This window comes from Nicotiana sylvestris, chromosome 11 (assembly GCF_000393655.2).
Source record: "Nicotiana sylvestris chromosome 11, ASM39365v2, whole genome shotgun sequence".
Classification (NCBI taxonomy): Eukaryota; Viridiplantae; Streptophyta; class Magnoliopsida; order Solanales; family Solanaceae; genus Nicotiana; species Nicotiana sylvestris.
Genome location: NC_091067.1, coordinates 138026662 through 138045794, shown reverse-complemented (window position 1 = coordinate 138045794; position 19133 = coordinate 138026662). Strand labels below are relative to the sequence as shown.

The 19133-nt window shown below is 40.8% G+C and overlaps 1 protein-coding gene across 1 annotated transcript; it reads right to left on the bottom strand.

Annotated features, from left to right (window-relative positions):
• Window positions 1-1167: 1167 nt before the first annotated feature.
• Window positions 1168-1548, bottom strand: LOC138881724 (uncharacterized). The gene has a single exon (XM_070161973.1). It carries the CDS (start codon window positions 1546-1548, stop codon window positions 1168-1170), a length of 381 nt encoding a protein of 126 aa, XP_070018074.1.
• Window positions 1549-19133: the final 17585 nt, after the last annotated feature.

The following is a 19133-nucleotide window of genomic DNA, read 5'->3' as shown; positions in this document are numbered from 1 at the left end:
TACAGTTGTTTCAGGGTCATTTCCTTCAATGTCTTCCAAGTACAATGCCCCTTTTGGCAACAATTTTCTGATAATGTATGGGCCTTTCCAGTTAGGAGCAAACTTTCCTTTTGCTTCCTTGTGATGAGGGAGAATACATCTCAAAACGAGTTGGCCCACTTCAAAGTTCCTAGGCCGCACTTTCTTGTTGTAGGCACGTGCCATTCTTTATTGATACAACTGCCCGTGGCAGACTGCGACCATCCGCAGTTCGTCAATCAGGGTTAACTGTTCTAGACGAGTCTTGACCCACTCACTATCCTCAATTTCAGCCTCGACGATGATTCGGAGAGATGGGATTTCAACCTCTGTGGGTATTACAGCTTCAGTGCCATAAACCAGTAGATAGGGTGTTGCTTCGACTGATGTGAGCACAATTGTGCGATATCCTAACAATGCAAATGACAACTTTTCATGCCATTGTCTTGAACTTTGAATCATCTTTCTAAGAATCTTCTTGATGTTCTTGTTTGCTGCTTCAACAACACCATTAGCTTTGGGCCGATAAGGGGTCGAATTCCGATGCATGATCTTAAATTGCTCACATATCTCCCTCATCAAGTGGCTATTCAAGTTTGCAACATTGTCCGTAATGATAGTCGTAGGGATACCAAAATGGCAGATGATGTTAGAGTGCACGAAATCTACCACTGCTTTCTTAGTGACGGCTTTGAGAGTGACCGCTTCAACCCATTTTGTGAAGTAGTCAATGGCAACTAATATGAATCTATGCCCATTTGAAGCTTTTGGCTGGATTGGCCAAATGACATCCATACCCCAAGCAACTAATGGCCACAGTGCTGACATAGGATGCAGTTCTATAGGCGGTGCATGAATCAGGTCACCGTGCACCTAACACTGATGACATTTTCGGACAAAACTGAAGCAATCTCTTTCCATAATTATCCAATAATAGCCTGCTCGAAAGATCTTCTTTGCCAGGACGTATCCATTCATGTGGGGTCCACACACTCCTGCGTGCACTTTATGCATGATTCTTCCGGCCTTTTCGGCATCCAGATATCTCAACAAGTTGAGATCTGGAGTCCTTTTGTACAAGACCTCGCCACCCAAGAAGAAACCGCTGGCAAGCCTTCTAATGGTTCTCTTTTGGTCTCCATTGGCTTGCTAGGGATATTCTTTCGTTTTTAGAAATCTCTTGATATCATGATACCATGGCTGAACATTTAGTTCCACCTCAACCGTATTGCAGTAACCATGCCTTTCTCGGATTTGGATTTCTAGCGGGTCAATATGGACATTGCCTGGATATGGCAACATCGAGGCCAAAGTAGCGAGTGCATCGGCTAACTCATTATGAAAACGAGGAATGTACCTAAACTCGACTGACTTGAACCACTTACTAAGATCTTCCACATGTTGCCTGTATGAAATAAGCTTGACATCCCGAGTTTCCCAGTCTCTCTGAGCTTGTTGGATAATCAGATCTGAATCTCCCAAGATTATCAATTCTTCCATATCTTGGTCGATTGCTATGTTCATACCCATAATGTCAGACTTCATACTCGGCAGTGTTGTTTGTGCAGAAAAATCGAAGTCGGGCTGTGGCTGAATAGTGTTGACCAGTGGGGGAGATCAAAATTTCCCCAATCCCGACACCTTTTGCATTCACGGCTCCATTGAAAAACATTTTTCAAGCATTGGTGTCTTCTGATGTGACCTCAACTGAATTTACTTCCTCGTCCGGGAAGTAAGTACTCAAAGGCTGATATTCATCATCAACAGGGTTTTTAGCTAGGTGATCTGCTAAAGCTTGGGCTTTCATTGCCGTGCGGGTGACATATACTATGTCAAACTCAGTGAGCATGATTTGCCATTTTGCTAACCTCCCCGTGGGCATCGGCTTTTGGAATAAGTACTTCAGCGGGTCCAGCTTGATGATGAGATAAGTGATGTAGGCCAATAGGTAATGCCTGAGCTTCTAAGCGACCCAAGTTAGGGTAAAACAAGTCCTTTCCAGCAAAGTGTATTTGGCTTCGTAGCTAGTGAACTTCTTGCTTAGATAGTATATTGCCTGCTCTTTATTCTCGGTCACATTATGTTTCCCGAGGACACATCCGAAGAAATTCTCCAAGACTGTTAAATACAAGAAGAAAGGCCTCCCAGGTTCGGGCGGGACCAAGACTGGCAGATTTGATAGATATTCTTTGATTTTGTTGAAGGCTTCTTGACACTCATTTGTCCATTTAATTGTCGCATCTTTCTTTAACTGCATAAATATGGGCTCACATGTGGATGTCAACTGAGCAATGAAACAACTGATGTAATTTAACCTTCCCAGGAGGCTCATAACCTCTTTCTTGGTTCTTGGAGGAGGCAAATCCCGAATAGACTTTATCTTTGTTGGATCTAGCTTGATGCCCCTCCGACTGACTATAAATCCCAAGAGTTTTCCAGACGAAACCCCAAATGCACATTTAGCCGGATTTAGCTTCAAGTCTTACTTACGCAGTCGCTCAAAGAACTTTCTCAGGTCCTGAACATGGTCGTCCTATGTTCTGCATTTGATGATCACATCGTCCAGATATACCTCAATTTCTTGGTGCATCACGTCGTGAAAGATGGCAGTCATAGCTCTCATATAAGTTGCCCCGGTGTTCTTCATACCAAAAGGCATGACCCTGTAACAATAAGTGCCCCAAGGTGTGGTGAAGACTGTCTTTTCCGTATCTTCATCCATCAAGACCTGATGATATCCAGCATAACAATCCACAAAATGCTGTATCTCATGTTTGGCATAGTTTTCAACAAGGATATAGATGTCTGTCAAAGGGAAGTTGTCTTTGGGACTTACTTTGTTCAGATCTCGATAGTCAACACACACTCGAGTCTTCCCATCTTTCTTTGGCACGGGAACCACATTAGCTAACCATGTGGTGTATCGGACCACTCGGGTCACCCTCGCCTTCAACTGTTTGGTGACTTCTTCTTTGATCTTATCACTAATATCAGTTTTTAACTTCCTCTGCTTTTGCTATAAAGGGGGATAACCGGGGTAAGGTGGCAACTTGTGGACCACCAAATTGACACCTAATCCTGGCATATCATCATAGGACGAAGCAAACCCATTTTTGAATTCGAACAGAAGTTAGATCAATGCATCCCTGATTCTTTCATCCGTGTGAATGCTTATCATGGTTTCTTGGACCTCTTCAGAACTACCCAAATTAACCAGCTCGGTTTCATTTAAGTTTGGCTTAAGTTTATTCTCGAATTGTTCCAATTCTTAGTTTATTTCCCTAAAAGCCTATTCTTCATCATATTCCGGTTCTTGATTCATTATTTCACAATGAGACAGTATGTTTGGATCTGGGCATGAAGTCCACAAGCATGTCATGTTATTTAAAGCCGCATTATTAGAATTGAAAGAAGAAATAAGAAAAAGTAACAAAAATCAGAAAGAATAAAGAGAGAGATTCATGAACGATGAAATATTGATTTTATTTCATTGAATTTTGAAGATAACAGGGTTTACATTGAGATTTAAAGACAATAAACTAAAGAAAACATCCGAGCTACACCTTAGAATAACTCGTGATGTAGAAAAGGTGGCAAGACTGGACTACCGGGATTCCTGCCTGACTGGGAACAGAGTAGCCTTCCAGTTTTGCAACTTGGCATTGGGCCCCATTTACAGCACCTCAGCGGTGCTCGAGCCTTCTCCCGACTGGACCATGTGGGTTTCATACAACATCTGCCTCATAGCTCCACATATTTCTTTAATTTCTTCGGCCGTGAAGGTCTCGTCTTCCTCTTCTATGTACTTGGGCTTGACGAATGTCTTGAAAAGGTGGGGGATAGGCTGGGTCAAGACCCAACCATTGTTCTTTCGCTCATTTTTCCATGTTTCATTAGCTGGCGTGGCTTGAAAACCCATACCAAAGAACTTCTCGCTAGCATCCAGAGTGATAGGTTTTGTGATACCTTGCAATGATGTACCGAGCCCCTTCCCTAGCTTGTAACCATGCCTAATCATTTACTTGGCAACCATAATTGACACATTTAAGAGAAAGGGTTAAGGGAACGGGCTTCCTTCTTCACATTGGTCTGTGACCACAACCTTGAAAGCTTTATAGACTATATGTTCGCTACCTTCCCTAGCTTCCAGACATGGGACTGACGGGTCCCCATAAATTGATTGCTCGTCCTCTCCGTGGATTACGATCTCCTGATCTTCATATTTAAATTTCACCATCTAGTGGAGAGTGGAAGGTACGGTCCCTGCCGCGTGAATCCAGGGCCTTCCCAAGAGGAAATTATAAGAAGTGTCCGTCTAGGACCTAAAATGTCACCTCGAAATCCATATGACCAATGGTCAAAATCATATCGATCTCGCCTATGGTGTCTCTCTTGATGACATCAAAGGCACGCACACAAACATTGTTAGGCCTGATTTTTTCAGTCTCAATCTCCATTCTTTGCAAAGTTGAGAGAGGGCAAACATCAACTCCGGACCCTCCATCCAGCATGACTCTTTTCACATAGTACCCCTTGCATTTAACTATCAGATGAAGGGCTTTGTTGTGGGTAGCCCCTTCTGGGGCAAGTCATTCTTGCTAAATGAAATCTGGTTGACAGCGAAGAATCTTTCTGCCATCCTTTCCAGTTGCTCCACATTGGTTTCAATCAGAACGTAGGCTTCATTGAGGATCTTTATCAGCACTTTCTGATGCTCATTCGAGCTTATCAGTAGAGACAAGAGTGAGACCTAAGCGGGAGACTTCCGGAGATGGTCAATTACCTCGTAGTCTGTAGTTTTCATTCTTCAGAAGAATTCCTGTGCTTCTTCGGCACTAAGCTTTTTGAGCGGGAAGCGCTTCTGCTTGGCATTGTTCGTTTCTTCCATATTGAGGTATTTCTCAGATGGGTTGGTTTCATTTACATCCTCTGTAATTTCTTTCCCTTTGTATGTCACAATTGCTCTATTATAGTTCCAAGGGACTGCAGTGGGGTCTTTCATAGGCCTTTGTGGTGCGAGGCTAATGAACACAGGCTCGCTCAAATTGGGTGGAATTAGTGGTCCCCGTGCCACATAAGTCCCTTTGGGTACATACAACTTGGGTCCCTTGTTTAGCTCGAACCTCTTAGGAGGACTCAACGCCAATTGTTCTTTCTTGTGAGCTCGGGGAACATAAAGAATGGCGTCTTTAGGGGTACTGCCCCTGTTTTGTTTCCCACAGTCTTTTCTTCGCTTCGAGGAGCAGAGTTACTCTTCTTCTCCTCCTTATCTTGCTTTGCAGCAGCCTTTGGCTTATTTTCCACATCGGCTATGCAATGATGGCTTTCAAGGATGGGTCAAACTCTTTATCTTTATAAATCATCCCAATAACTGGCCCATTGTTGTGGGCCGGCAATGGGTTGTTGGTCACATTGAGGACCTCTTCATCTTTCATCACCACTCTCTTTTGTTCTATTAAGTTTCATTTGCCCTTTTGAGAGTCCAACACCGCTCCCGAATGGTAAGCACATCGAGTACCGGGTCGGTAGGAGGGCGACTCTAGGTTTTACCTGGTTTAGGGTATGGGTTGCAACAAACCCATTTGGACCAGTTTAGGGAAAAGGCTAGAGTATGATTCACCAATAGGCGTGAAGTTTGTTCTTCTGGGTGGCTCCCAAGCATGGGCATTATATGGAAAATTATTTTGAGGGGGACGAAGATTATATGGAGCTTGGTGAGGAGGCTTATTTCTAGGAAATGGAGCTCGATTTTAGTTAAACTGTTGTTGTGCCCGAGCGTATGGTTGGGCGTTCATTACTGCATACGGCTGAGGAGCCATAACATAGGCCACATCCTGATGATGATAACAATGTTGTGGGGTGCTTGGAGGGAAGTAACCTCTGGGTGGACGAGGGTTTCTCCGACTTGAGGCTGCCATTACCACCTCTTCTTTCTTCTTTTTGTTCGCTACACCTCTATACCCGCTTTGAATTGCTTGGGATGTATCTCTTATAGAAGATTGGATTAATATGCGCCCTGTTTTCAGACCATTCTTGACCATCTCACCAATCTTGATGGCCTCAGCAAACGGTTTTCCCATTGCAGACATCATATTCTGAAAGTAGTCAGCCTCTTGTGCTTGTAGAAAAACACTAACCATTTCCATTTCATCCATCGAGGGCTTGACCCTGGCCGCTTGTTCGCGCTATTTAACAACATATTCTCGGAAACTTTCTGATGACTTCTTCTTGAGATTCGACAGAGAATTCCTGTCGGGAGCTATGTTTATGTTATACTGAAACTACCTGACAAAATCCTGAGCCAGATCATCCCAAATGTGCCAACGAGATATGTCCTGATCCATGTACCACTCAGATGCAATGCCAACTAGACTCTCTCCGAAATAAGCCATTAGGAGCTCTTCTTTTCCGCCTGCCCCTCTTAGTTGATTGTAATATCTCTTGAGGTGGGCTATCCAATCCCCGTGCTTGTCATACTTTTCGAACTTTGGGGTCTTGAAACCCAGGGGCAAATGCACATGTGGGAACATACATAGGTCAGCGTGGGATACACTCTTTTGTCCGCTCAAACCTTGTATATTCTTAAGGCTCTATTCCATGCTTCTCAATTTCCGGGTAATTTCCTCTTGCTTGGGGTTATTTGTAGCCTTCTCATGTCCCACGGTAAACTCGTACTGGGGTTGTTGAGGGTAAGAATTGGTGGTGAAATGAGTAGGTTCTGGTGGAAAAGATGGTACTAGGAAAGTGAAGGATGATGGATCAAAGCTTGGCCTGTGCAAAGTGGGTTGCACCGCAGCTGAGGTTGGTGGTGCGGTAAATATATTGGAGGCCACTCCCGAAATCACCTGGGGCGAACCTCAGAAGGTGTTCCAGTGAAGTGAGCTGGGATGGTGGGGTATCTAAGTGGGGTATTCGGGTAATTTATTGGGATGTTAGAATTTCCACTTGCTCTGGGAAGTAACTCGGGGAAACTAGGTATGGCACTTGGCGGCTCTCTACCATTGGACCAAACATCCCACATTTCAAGCACGCGGAGGCGTAATGCCCTATTCTCTTTAGCAGCCGTTGACTCTGAGGTTGGGATAACTGATAGCGGGCTATCTTCTGGGATGTGAATTGTTGGTGGATGACCTTCTGATGACATTTCTACACTGCCCTTGGATCTTGTAAAGTATGGGTGTGAAGCCTGGTTACCACAAACCAACCACCATAAAAACAGAACCTAGACTCAACAGTAAACAACAAACCGGTTAGTTTGAAGTAATTAACACATAGGGAATCACACATTGGGGGTGTGATGCATCTATACAGTTAAATGTGTTTCTACATGTTTTGCAATGATTGCATGTCTCATCCCAGATTTTGTTTATCTCCTCGATCTTTCTCTTGCTCTCTTTTGCATTCTTATTTTCATTTTTGTTCTCATTCTCTTTTCCTTATTTTATCTCTTTTCTTTTTGGTTTTTCTTTTTGGCTTTCTCTTTTCCACATTTTCTCTTTTATTTGAGTTATTATTAAAAAACAATATGAGCGGATCCGATGAGGATTGCCTACGTATCACGACGCCGCGTGAATCGGATCATCCCGTAGTTCAAGGAATAAATGCAAAATAAATAAAACATTTTGGTTTTTTCAAATTTCAATAAAATGAGACTTCTAATTTTTCTCTATTACAAAGACTCGATCCTATATATTTGAGAATTGAAAACTAAAACAGACTCGAAACAAACTTTAGGAATAAAAATACAGACCGAAAAAGAGAAAACAAACAGGAGTACATCAATGCCTCCAATCCTGCCCTAGGAACACCAACTGGTCTTGCTGCGGGCCTATGCGCCATGTTATCCTGGAGGCGATAGAGCTCATCCATTATCTGGCAAACAAAGATCATGACAGTGGCAGAGAACATGTACCTAGTCATGTCCTCGTAATCGTTGCACTTCATCACGATGTAGTCAGCGATTCTTCTAATCCTTTACCCGATGATGCTCTTTTCCTGCAACAACCGCCCAATCTACTGAGATCTAGCCTCCTAAACCCGAGTGGCTGTATGATTTTGTTCTTGCAAATGCTGTAGGTCTCCATCTAGCTGTGCCATTAAGGTTTACGACCCTGATGTCCCACCCTCGGGAGTCGTGATGGCGCCTACTAATGTGAGGTAGTCAAGATAATTCTTAACTACTACTTCATTAAAAAATTACTTCTTGTGACAATTATCAGTAATATCAGGAAAACAACGGAATTAAATAAATATGCGGAAGACGTAAATTTAAGAAACTGAACAATAATGTGGAAATCAACATATGCCTCTACCCAAGAACTGGTGTCACATTACTCACGAACTTCTAAGAGTACTAAATACAACTGTTGGAAAGAAAACATAAACTGTTTGTCTCAAGTACATGAGATAACAGACTAAAATAAAAGATAGAGGAGACGCCGGGCCTGTGAATGCCTGCAAGGCTACCTCGGTGTCTCACTGGACTGAAGGCTGGCTCCCGCGCTACTGCTGCTGTCCAAGACCTGGATCTGTGCAAGAGAGCACAGAGTGTAGCATCAACACAACCGACCCCATGTGCTGGTAAGTGTCTAGCCTAACCCCGACGAGGTAGTGACGAGGCTAGGACTAGACTTCAGATAAACCTGTGCAGTTATACAATATATAGCGGAAAATTAAACAAGTAATAAGCAGTTAAAGCTGGGGAAAGGAAACATGTTTCAGGGATAGCAGTTAAAAGAAAATAATAGGGAATCATAAGGAAGCTAGCAATATAACTTCTATCACAAATGAAGAAAATAAAGGCAACTTTCACTTTCAGTTCATCCTGTTGCAGGCGTGCAACCCGATCCCATTTCTCATATCTCATGGTAGGCGTACCACCTGTTCCCATTTCATTATTTCTCATGGTAGGCTTACCACCTCTCTCATTTTATTATTTCTCGTGGTAGGCGTACCACCCGCTCCCATTTCAAAATATCTTGTTGTAGGCGTACCACCCGCTCCCATTTCATAATATCTTGTGGTAGGCGTACCACCCGCTCCCATTTCATAATATCTTGTGGTAGGCATACCACCCGCTCTTGTTTCATAATATCTTGTGGTAGGCGTACCACCCACTCCCGTTTCATAATATCTTGTGGTAGGCGTACCACCCGATCCCATTTCATAATATCTTATGGTAGACATACCACCCGCTCCCATTTCATCACACAATTACAAGAAATCCCGGCAAGGGAACATAAGCGATATAATAACTTCCTGGCGAGGGAACAAAAGCAATATAATAGTTTCCCGACAAGGGAACAAAGATATCGAAACAATCATCCCGGCAAGGGAGAATCAACTATAACCAATCTTAACTTAGCTTGTACTCAGCCCAAATAATGACAATGCTCAAACATAAATAAGATCTGTGAGGATAGAACAATTCTTTGCGCAATATAGAAGATCATTAATTAAAGCATCTAAAATGTCATTTAAGGACGCAACCACTTTCAATTTAAGACTCACGGTCATGCTCAACACCAACGTATAGATACTCGCCATCATGCCTATACGTCGTACTCAACAAGAAGCAAGTAGCAAATATGACTCCACTCCTAATACCTCAAGCTAAGGTTAGACCAAACACTTACTTCGATGCCTTGAACACCACTTAAGTCTCAATTATAGCTTTACCTCTTGATTCCACCACCAATCCGCTCGAATCTAGTCATGAGTTTCTTAATTACATCAATAAATGCTAAATGAGTCAACCTCAATGCATAAAAATAAGTTTTACAAGGTTTTACCCAAAAGGTCAAAAATGCCCCGGGCCCACATGGTCGAAACTCGAGGTTCGGACCAAAACCCGGTTACCCATTCCCCCACAAATCCAAATATATGGTTTGTTTTGAAATCGGACCTCAAATTGAGGTCCAAATCCCCAATTTTTGAAAACCTATGTTCTACCCAAAACACTCAATTTCCCCATGAAAATCAAAATTTGAAGTTGAAATCATGTTAAAAGATGTTAAGAAGTGAAGAAAATGAGCCAATCGTTTTGGAGAAGAAAAGTTGATAGAAAATCGCCTTTTATGTTTTGAGGTTTTGAAAAGTGTAAAAATAACTGAAATGCATGTGTATTTATACCCCTCTGAAGCTCCCTGTGCGGACCGCACAAAAAGGATTGCAGCCGCACAGCATCCACCGCGGACCGGTCAAAGGCAACCGCGGTCGCGCTGGCCCCTCCGCGGCGGCACACGATTTCTCGCGGACCACGCAAGAGGGTTCAGAGACCTGCAATATTTCCTGAACCTGCAAGATCTGATCTTTTTAAGCCTAAGGCATCCCGGAACCCACTCGAAACTCACCCGAGCGCTCGAAACTCTAACCCAAGTATATACACTACCTCAAAAACATTCTACGAACATATTCGTGTAATCAAATCGGCAAAATAACATCATGAACATCGAATTAAACCTCAAGATCAATGAATATTTCTCAGATTACCTTTTAAACATCAATTTCCCAATTAGGGTCCGGATCACATCAAACGACATCCGTTTTTAACCAAACTTTACAGGAGTGATTCAAAACATATATAAGACTTGTACCGGGTTCCGGAACCAAAATACGAGCCCGATACCATAGTCCTCTAATCACATTTCATTTCCCATTTCCTTAATTATTTCAAGAAAACAATTTCACTCAAAAATTCATTTCTTGGGATTTGGACCTCGGAATCCAATTTTGGCCATACGCCCAAGTCCCATATTTTCCTACGGGCCCTCCAAAACCGTCAAATCACAGGTCCGGGTTTATTTACCCAAAATGTTTACCAAAGTCAAATTTATTCATTTTAATATCAAAACTTAGCATTTTTCACAGAATTTCATATTTAAGCTTTCCGATTACGGCCCAGACTGCGCACGCAAATCGAAGTGACTATAAATGAGGTCTTCAAGGCCTCGGAAGCATATAATGAGTAAGAAAACAGGTGATGGCCCTTTGGGTCATCACAGTAGCAATGTTCCCTCTCAACCTTGAAGCTCTTGGCTTGTTTAGTCATTTCTCCCTCTAGGCTATTTTAAGCTCCTTTTTCCAACCCATGACCCCTCATTCATATCTTTCCTTCAATTGTCGAACGAAAGTTGCCCGCTCTTCTGCATTTTGGCCAACTTTGTTCGTACTTTCACTAGCTTAGACTCAATCTTTTGCAAATCATTCTCAAAGTCACGTACTTTTTACGTAAGGTTGTAGATGAGCCTTTCATCTTTTCTACTTCTGCCCGGATTCTCAGCTGCTATTCTCATTTTTCGAAGTTGGGCCCGGAAAGCTTTATTTTCTTGGGCCAACCTTCTTCTTTCACCTTCAACTTCTTGTTCCTGTAGATCATTATTGAATATGACGTTTCTCAATTCTTCCTACAAAGTGTGAATGGTGGCTTGATATTTTTTCTCCTTCTCTCCCCAGACCAACCTTTCCCGAATTTTATCTTCAAAAGCTTGAACATGAGGTCTCTTGGTGGGCCTTTCAGTCTCGCGCTCGGGCTCTGGCTCATCATTTGCACAAAAGCTTTTCTCAAACCATACAGCATAATCCGGATCTACTTCCCCTCTTGCAAGATCCGATACCAGGGTGTCACTTTTCATATATCGGCAACCATTCCAATCCCGTTGAACTAAAGCCTCAGGCAGTGTTGATTCTGGGTGTAGCTCAATGACTTGGGTACTCAAATCTACATCTTCGGGTACCACTTGATACCTTCCCAATTGCCTTAGAACTCTTTGTGGTACATATGGTTGGATACTCCTCAGGCCCATCAGCATCAAGTAGCCTTTTGAAGCTGTCATGTATATAACTTATGTTACCGGAAGCCACCCTAGAGTCCATTTAGTTTTACTTGCCTTTAAAGTCCTTAAGTGGGAAACCCAAGCTTAAAATCCTTCTGGAGTTTTGTAATCTTTCACCCTCTCCTCATGACGCTTTATGAAGTTGTTCCCGTCCGCAACGTGACTCATGAACTTGGGGTGATGACAGAGATGTTAGATCAACCATATTTGAAGAAGAATGTTGCAACCCTCAAAGAATTGAGCCTCGGTTTTACACAATGTCAATGCTCGATAAATGTCTGTCAACACTAACGGAACAAGTGTGTGATCTTCCTTGGTAGTGATGGGTTGTGTTTCTAGCCATACGAGTATCTATTATCCCTTCCGCATTTGGAAAGACCATGATCCCCAAAAATGCCACGATAAAAGCGAACCGACGATGCATTTTCTAGGTGCTCCTATATTGTTTTTTGTTTAGCCATATTTCATGTGTTTCAAAACCAGCTGAATGCCCGAACATGAAGTATAAGAAGTAGAAAGAATAACAGCTTTGTTTACATGAGCCTTATTCATTTGTTTACTAATATTCAGAAGATCGAAGAATTTGTGCACAGAGGGAGCTCTTGGGAATATGAGCTGTTGCTTCCTCAAGTCTTGGCCAAAGTCAATGTATTCGGCCATTTCCTCCAGAGTAGGGGTGAGCTCAAAATCAGAGAAACGGAACATGTTGTGGACAAGATCCAAAAAGGTACCAAGCTTTGATCAAATCCTCGCGGGGTTTGATGCTCATGACGTCTATAAGTGAACCCAACTGCTTTTTCACCCAATCCTGGCCATCTTTATCTAATACATTCCACCACATAGGAAGCTGCAACTGAGCCCGTTCTATGACAGATTGTCACTGGTTCTGAACAACATTTATTTGTGACGGGTCCTGGATAGTATTCATTTGCGAGGGGTCCTGGACAGTATTCATTGGTCACGGGTTCTGGACAATATTCATTTGTACCTGCGGAGGGTTGAGGTTAGGGTTGACTCTTGTGGACTCTTTTTCGCAAAACAAGTTTTCATTTTCTAAAGAAACTCAACGGACAAAGACCCCTTTTATGCTACTTTAGCAAAAATGGCCGTTTTTGCAAACGTGGCCCCTTCGCAATACCAAACAAATTTTGAGGCCGGGGAAAGTATTTTATTGGAAAAAATACCTTTTAGACAGACTTGCCCGTTCTTCCCGAAAATAGCCTTTCGACAATTGAAAGGTAATCTAAGGCTATTAAGAACGACTTAAAATACAACCGAAACTGGATCGGCTTATTCCTTTGACCAAAGCACTAAACTACACCTTACTTGATTATTTATTTTTAAAAATGAGGCCGAACCTTATGTGGGTTGCCTACGTATCCCACATCCGGTGAGAATCAGATCTACGTAGTTCAGTCAATTTTGACAAAAAAAACATGATATTTGACTCACCTTTTTTTTGAAACACATTTTCCCTCTCTTTTTTTCAAAACTTTTGGCAGAGGTTCGGGGCATTTTTCAAATACCGGGATTTTCAAAAATCGGGTAAATTCTCTATCTAGCTCACTCTTGGTTTTTCTCTTTATTTCCTTTTCCTAGCCAGTCAACATGCAAGCCGAGACAAATAAATATTCACATAGCACGTAGGATGCATCAGGATGGTCTTTATTTTCGGGTACACCTGTCCTAGACGGACCCAACCCCTATGTTGAGTCCCCAAGGTCAAATTCACGTGATGCAAATAATCGTTCCTACTAGGGATCCAGAATGATGTTGCGTTATTCTAGGTTTAAAATATGGGGTTTGTGTTCTAGACCTGGCTTACCCGAGCGGACAAACTCGAGTCAAGGAGGGGCAACGTACCGGGAGCACTAAAGTCTGCCCGGCCTTATTGCTTGCCTAGACCCGTTCTATTTGGTATAACTCTAACAGAAAAGTGGGCCACGTGAACGTGAGCACCGTTTTTTAGAAGACTCAGAAGGGAGGCGTAAGAAGACATTTAAATACAGTTCAAGTAATATCAAAGTGGTAAATAGTAATTAGCACATTAATTCCACAAAATACAGTAATATCAATAATAAAGCCAAATAAAAATCACAATAACAAACTCGAATTCTTGAACCCTGAACCAGAGATTCTGGGTTCTTATCCCCAGCAGAGTCGCCAGAGCTGTCACACCTCATTTTTACCACACGAGAAGGTATATAAGAGAGTTTTTCCTATTAAAGTGATATTATTTGAAATTGGATTATTTATTTATTTTTCAGAGTCGCCACTTGGAATAGTTTATTTGGTGTCCCAAGTCACCAGTTTATTTTAAAATCCCAAATCGAGGAAATTTTTATTTTTAAAAGTCTGCAAACCAGAAATTCTAGATAAGAAATTCTGTTAACTCGGGAGAAGGTGTTAGGCATACCCGGGTTCCGTGGTTCTAGCACGGTCGCTTTGTGATTATTACTTGGCTTAAATTGTTTAACTACTCATTTTTAGGACCTATGTGCATTTACCTTTTACCGCTTTTAATCACTTGATTTATTCATAATTAAAGAATTGATTTACGTGTACGTATACTCTTTTCTTTTAGTGCGTCAAAATCATGTTACGCGAACGTGTCCACAATTAATGACGCTTTGTTTATTTTATTAAAAAAAGTTTGATTAAAGTTGCGCGAACGCATCCCTCGGGTCACTTTTAGAATTAAATTTGCAATTATGTTACGCGACCGTATACATAATCGCAATACTAATCTAAATCGGGCCTAAAGCAAACTACGATTGCTTAGGGTTATTTTAATACTAAGTTAATATTTATATGAGGGCCATAAGTTATTTAGTGAAAGATGGCACATCTCATTTTTAAAAAGGCTTGTTTAATTAAGGTAATAAAAGGAGTTCCTACTTACAACTATTTGAGACTTAATGTCAAACTATTAATTATAGGTAAGGAAACATGAGGCAGGCCTTTATTTATTTGAAAGAAACTGGGCCAGCAGTTGGCCCGATGTATTGTTAAAGGCGATTACTAAAGAAAGAAAAAGCTGATTCCCACTGGGCCCAAAATTGAGCCCAAACGCAAGATGAAAGAGAGTGGGAACAAGAAGCCTGTTGTGGCTTGGCAACCTGATTTTGGTCATCACCAGGTCCAATCGTTTTAAGCTCTAAAGCCCGTTGAAGCTTAAATCACACCAGTTTTTGTATACCAAACTTTGCACAAATCCTAAATGAAATACCTAACATAGTGAGCCTCAACTTATTATCGTGCATTTTTGTAATGACAAAACAAGATTGAACCTAAGGCTATTCATAATTTGCCTTAAACTTAGGGATATGGTCATTTCATAAGTGCTGAAATTAGCGATAATTTAAAGCTAACTGTACACATAACTACTTGAGTTTATAAAATGAATTGCTTAACTACTGAATCAAGACTAATTATTCTGATGAAGTGTCTAATCTGAAGGACACGCACAATGTGGTATGGATTGGGCTCAAAATTGAGCCCTAAAAGTAGTAAGAGCCCAGAAACAATACAAAGGGTGATTTCGAACAAAGCTCCCTCACTTGGGCCAACATTAGGCCCAATGATTTCAATGAGGAAATCTGTTAGGATCCTACTGACCCTCAGCCTTAGATAGAACAAAACAAGCTTCACTTTAAATAAAGACCAGCAATATACCAATTCTAGAAAGTCAACATGCACAAGTAATCCTACTAGGAGTCTTACTTCACATCATGTTATACTAATACCCAAATAATCATTAAATGGCTTACTAATAATCCTAATATAACTATTTTAACAATGCTAATATTCCGACAGTGATATAAATCTTTTCAGCAATTAAACTACTCACTTTTGAACATGTAAAACATTTGAATAGCATACTCTAACCATGCATTAAGTTGAACAATCCGTGCATTAAATATTACAACTAAACAACATATCCAAAATACTTAAACATGGGAAAAGAAAAGTTGTACAACTAAGAAAGATATAAGACATCCTAGGTAGACAAACAAGAAAAACTGAAATTGAACACTCTTGGACATCAATTTTAACACCACAAATTCATAACTTTATCTTTGTCATTCAAGGGTTCCAAAAGTACCTGGGTACAATAAAGAGTATAATAAGAAAAATCTCTAAGAACCAACAGAAATCGGCAATGAACTTCAGCTAAAACAACTAGCAGTACATACAGCAAACACCAGCTCCACATTCAAACCATTTTTGACATTGAAAACAGAAAAATCTCAGAATCCAACAACCCAAAATGTCTTCAATATCAGAATACCAGCTTACGAATTTAACCAGAAAAACTGAAGCTTTCAAAGGACTTTTAATAAATCTTTCTCAGTGTTTTCAAAACCTTTGAATGCAGAAAATGCTAATGATCTCTGTATTCTTAGGGTTCTAAGAAAATTTGATTGTGTTTTCAGAGGTTTTGTGCAGAGCATAAGCTGAAAGAAGTGTGTGAGAGTGAGGGAAATATTTCTTTGTATAGAGTGCCCAAAAAATAGCATCTAGGGAATATTCTACCCTAAATTCCCTAGCTAGTACATCATTTCTGCACAGCTGCCCGTCCTTTTCTTATCCAATTCCAGCATTTTATGCTAAGGATAGGGACATATGTGATATTCTTAGAATATTCTGATATATTTCAATGTAAAAGTCCAGTTTTAACCTTCTAAAATCTGCTTATTTCAATTTTACCTAAACTGTTTTGGTTCAGTTAGGTCCCTAAGGTTCCTATTTGTTGGCAAATCAGAACCAACATCACAAGACCAAAGTTAACACACACGAAAATATCAAAGGGATAGATTATTGAGCAAATAACCCTTAAACCTAAAATCATTTGATATGAACAGAATCAGAAAATAAAACAAACACAGAAGAAATATTTAAACCTAATATTAGCATGAGCTTCAAAAGAAAATTATTAAAACCTAATTAAGAAAAGCCTGAACCTACATACAAGTAATGAGACCAGTAATTAAAGAAAGAAAAGAGAACCTAAACCATGCGGCTAAATCGAACATAGAACCAATTTAAAAGAAACAAAACCTTAATTTAAATTAACGTAACTCAATTATCCTAAATGCATTGAACTATATTTAATTAAAATGTTTAACTGAGTAAACTTACTTTACTGAATTTCAAACAAGCCAACAATCAAAAAAAGCAAGACTGATACCTATAAATAAATATAACCAATTGAAAGAAAAGAAGAGAAGAAATAGAAACGAATTGATTCTGGCCGAAAAACTTGAACAAACAGAGCAAATCAAAGGATTGCGGTATTTTAAACATGCCGACTAAACTAATCACCATATGCAAAGATAAATACACAATCATGATTCTGAAAAGAAAAAGAAAACAAACCTAAAACATGTGACTAAACACAAAGAAATAGATATGAAGATGATTCTCAGAAAAGGGAAAGGAAAATAGGAAGGCCATGAGATTTACCAAAAAAGGAAAAAAAAATCAAAAAAAGGTCTTCAAGTGGCAATGGATTGATGCAGGGGTCCAAATCTTCAAAATGACCCAAAATTGATGCTAATCAGTTGTTCTTGCCAAGAACAACTAGCTAGCATGCATTTCAGGCTAATTCGAGCCTTGAAATTTAGTAGGTTAGGGTCTTCTGCTCATCGTCCTAGATCCAGATTTAAGGGAATTTGGTGGAGTTTTGGGTCAAGTTGATGGTGGAATGATGAAGAGGGTGAGGTGAGGAGTACGAGTAGCGATTTGGTTGTGTTTGGAGCAGTTGAGGTTTTGGCCGAGATTTTGATGTAAGATTTGAGGCATTTAACAGGGATTTGGGGAAAATGGTTAAGAGATTCGTAAAGAAGGGGGAAGGGGAATCTGGGGTGTTGATTTGGGGTGGATTAGAGTGCCGGAACAGCCGTGAGGCGATTCCCGGTGGGTGGTTGATGGCGAAGCAGCGAGGGAATAAAGGGGCGACTAGGGTTTGGTTTTTTGAGAGAGGGGAAAGACTGAGTGAGGGTTGAATGGAGGCGGGTGTTGGTCGCGTTAGGACAGTCATATGTAAAATGAGGGATCAGTTCTGGGCCGTTGGATCATAATGATCCGACGGTCGCCTGGGTTGTGGGTAAGATTTGGACGGGTTTTGGCATTTAAATGGCCCAAATCAGAACTTGAAGCTCTTCTTTCAATTCAATTATTTTATTCCAATTCTTTTCCTTTTATCTCTTTTCCCCTTTTTTAATTAAAGAAAAATCCTAAATTAATCTAAAATGGGAATTAAACTAGTTACCTAATTACAAAAATTATAAAAATCTACTTAATCCTAAATTTTTATTTTATAAAATATAATTACTAATTAATCCTAAAAAATATAAAAATAAAGCCTAAATGCAATGTATGCTATTTTTTATGATTTAAATAAAAATTAAACATGCACAGAAATGCAAACAATTAGTAAAATTCTACAAAAATGGCAAATAATTAAGAAAAATCTATTTTTTTGGATTCTGTAGGAGTAATTCATATAGGGCAAAAATCACATGCTCACAACATTATACTCCTCCCCCTTGGCTTGCTCGATCTTTACCGAGAGATCAAAGCCCCTTGCGTGAATCTCCTCGAGAATTTCCCTCCGAGATTTGTATTTCGTATACTCCTTGCTACAACTTGTACGATCGAGAGCTCTCTTCAGTTCAGCTTTAGCAATAACAACACTCTTCAAATAGGCCGCTGCTTTCTGTCTCGCCCTGGTGCTGCTCATCACGACCTCGGCCTGAACATTCACCACCTCGACCCTCGCCTTCGAAAGCTCAGACGAAATCATTGCGATCATATTCGCCGTGTAGAATCATTCGCACGAATGGTCCGGATTTGCACCTCAAGAGCAGAAACCATGGCTAAAGCACTCTCTTTGGCCGCAAAATAGGTACTTACATGCGCCTGTAGATCGTTGAATTCGCGTTTGGCTTGACCAACCTCGCTCTAGAGCTGTCCCAGCTCCTACGCCTTGTTCTCCAACTGAAATATCAAAACATTAATCCGCCGAGATGAAAAGGGGAGTGCAAACCAACATGGAATGTTGGGTACCTATTTTTCTAGAAATCTCTCATGGCTCCAGCTCCGGTCCGTCTCACACCGCAGGGAAACCAACTCGCTTTCCTTTGCCGCACAAAGAAGCTTAAAGGATTTTTCCCTATCTAAAGCCTCCCGCAACGGGGCCTCACAATGAAGTAGCTTGGATTTGAGCCCGTCGAAGGCATATGAAAGAAAACTAAATGAAAAAATAAGAGCGCGGGA

Bases quoted from the DNA above. Each gene is read 5' to 3' on its own strand.
- LOC138881724 (XM_070161973.1), bottom strand. From the start codon at position 1,548: ATGGGTATGAACATAGCAATCGACCAAGATATGGAAGAATTGATAATC.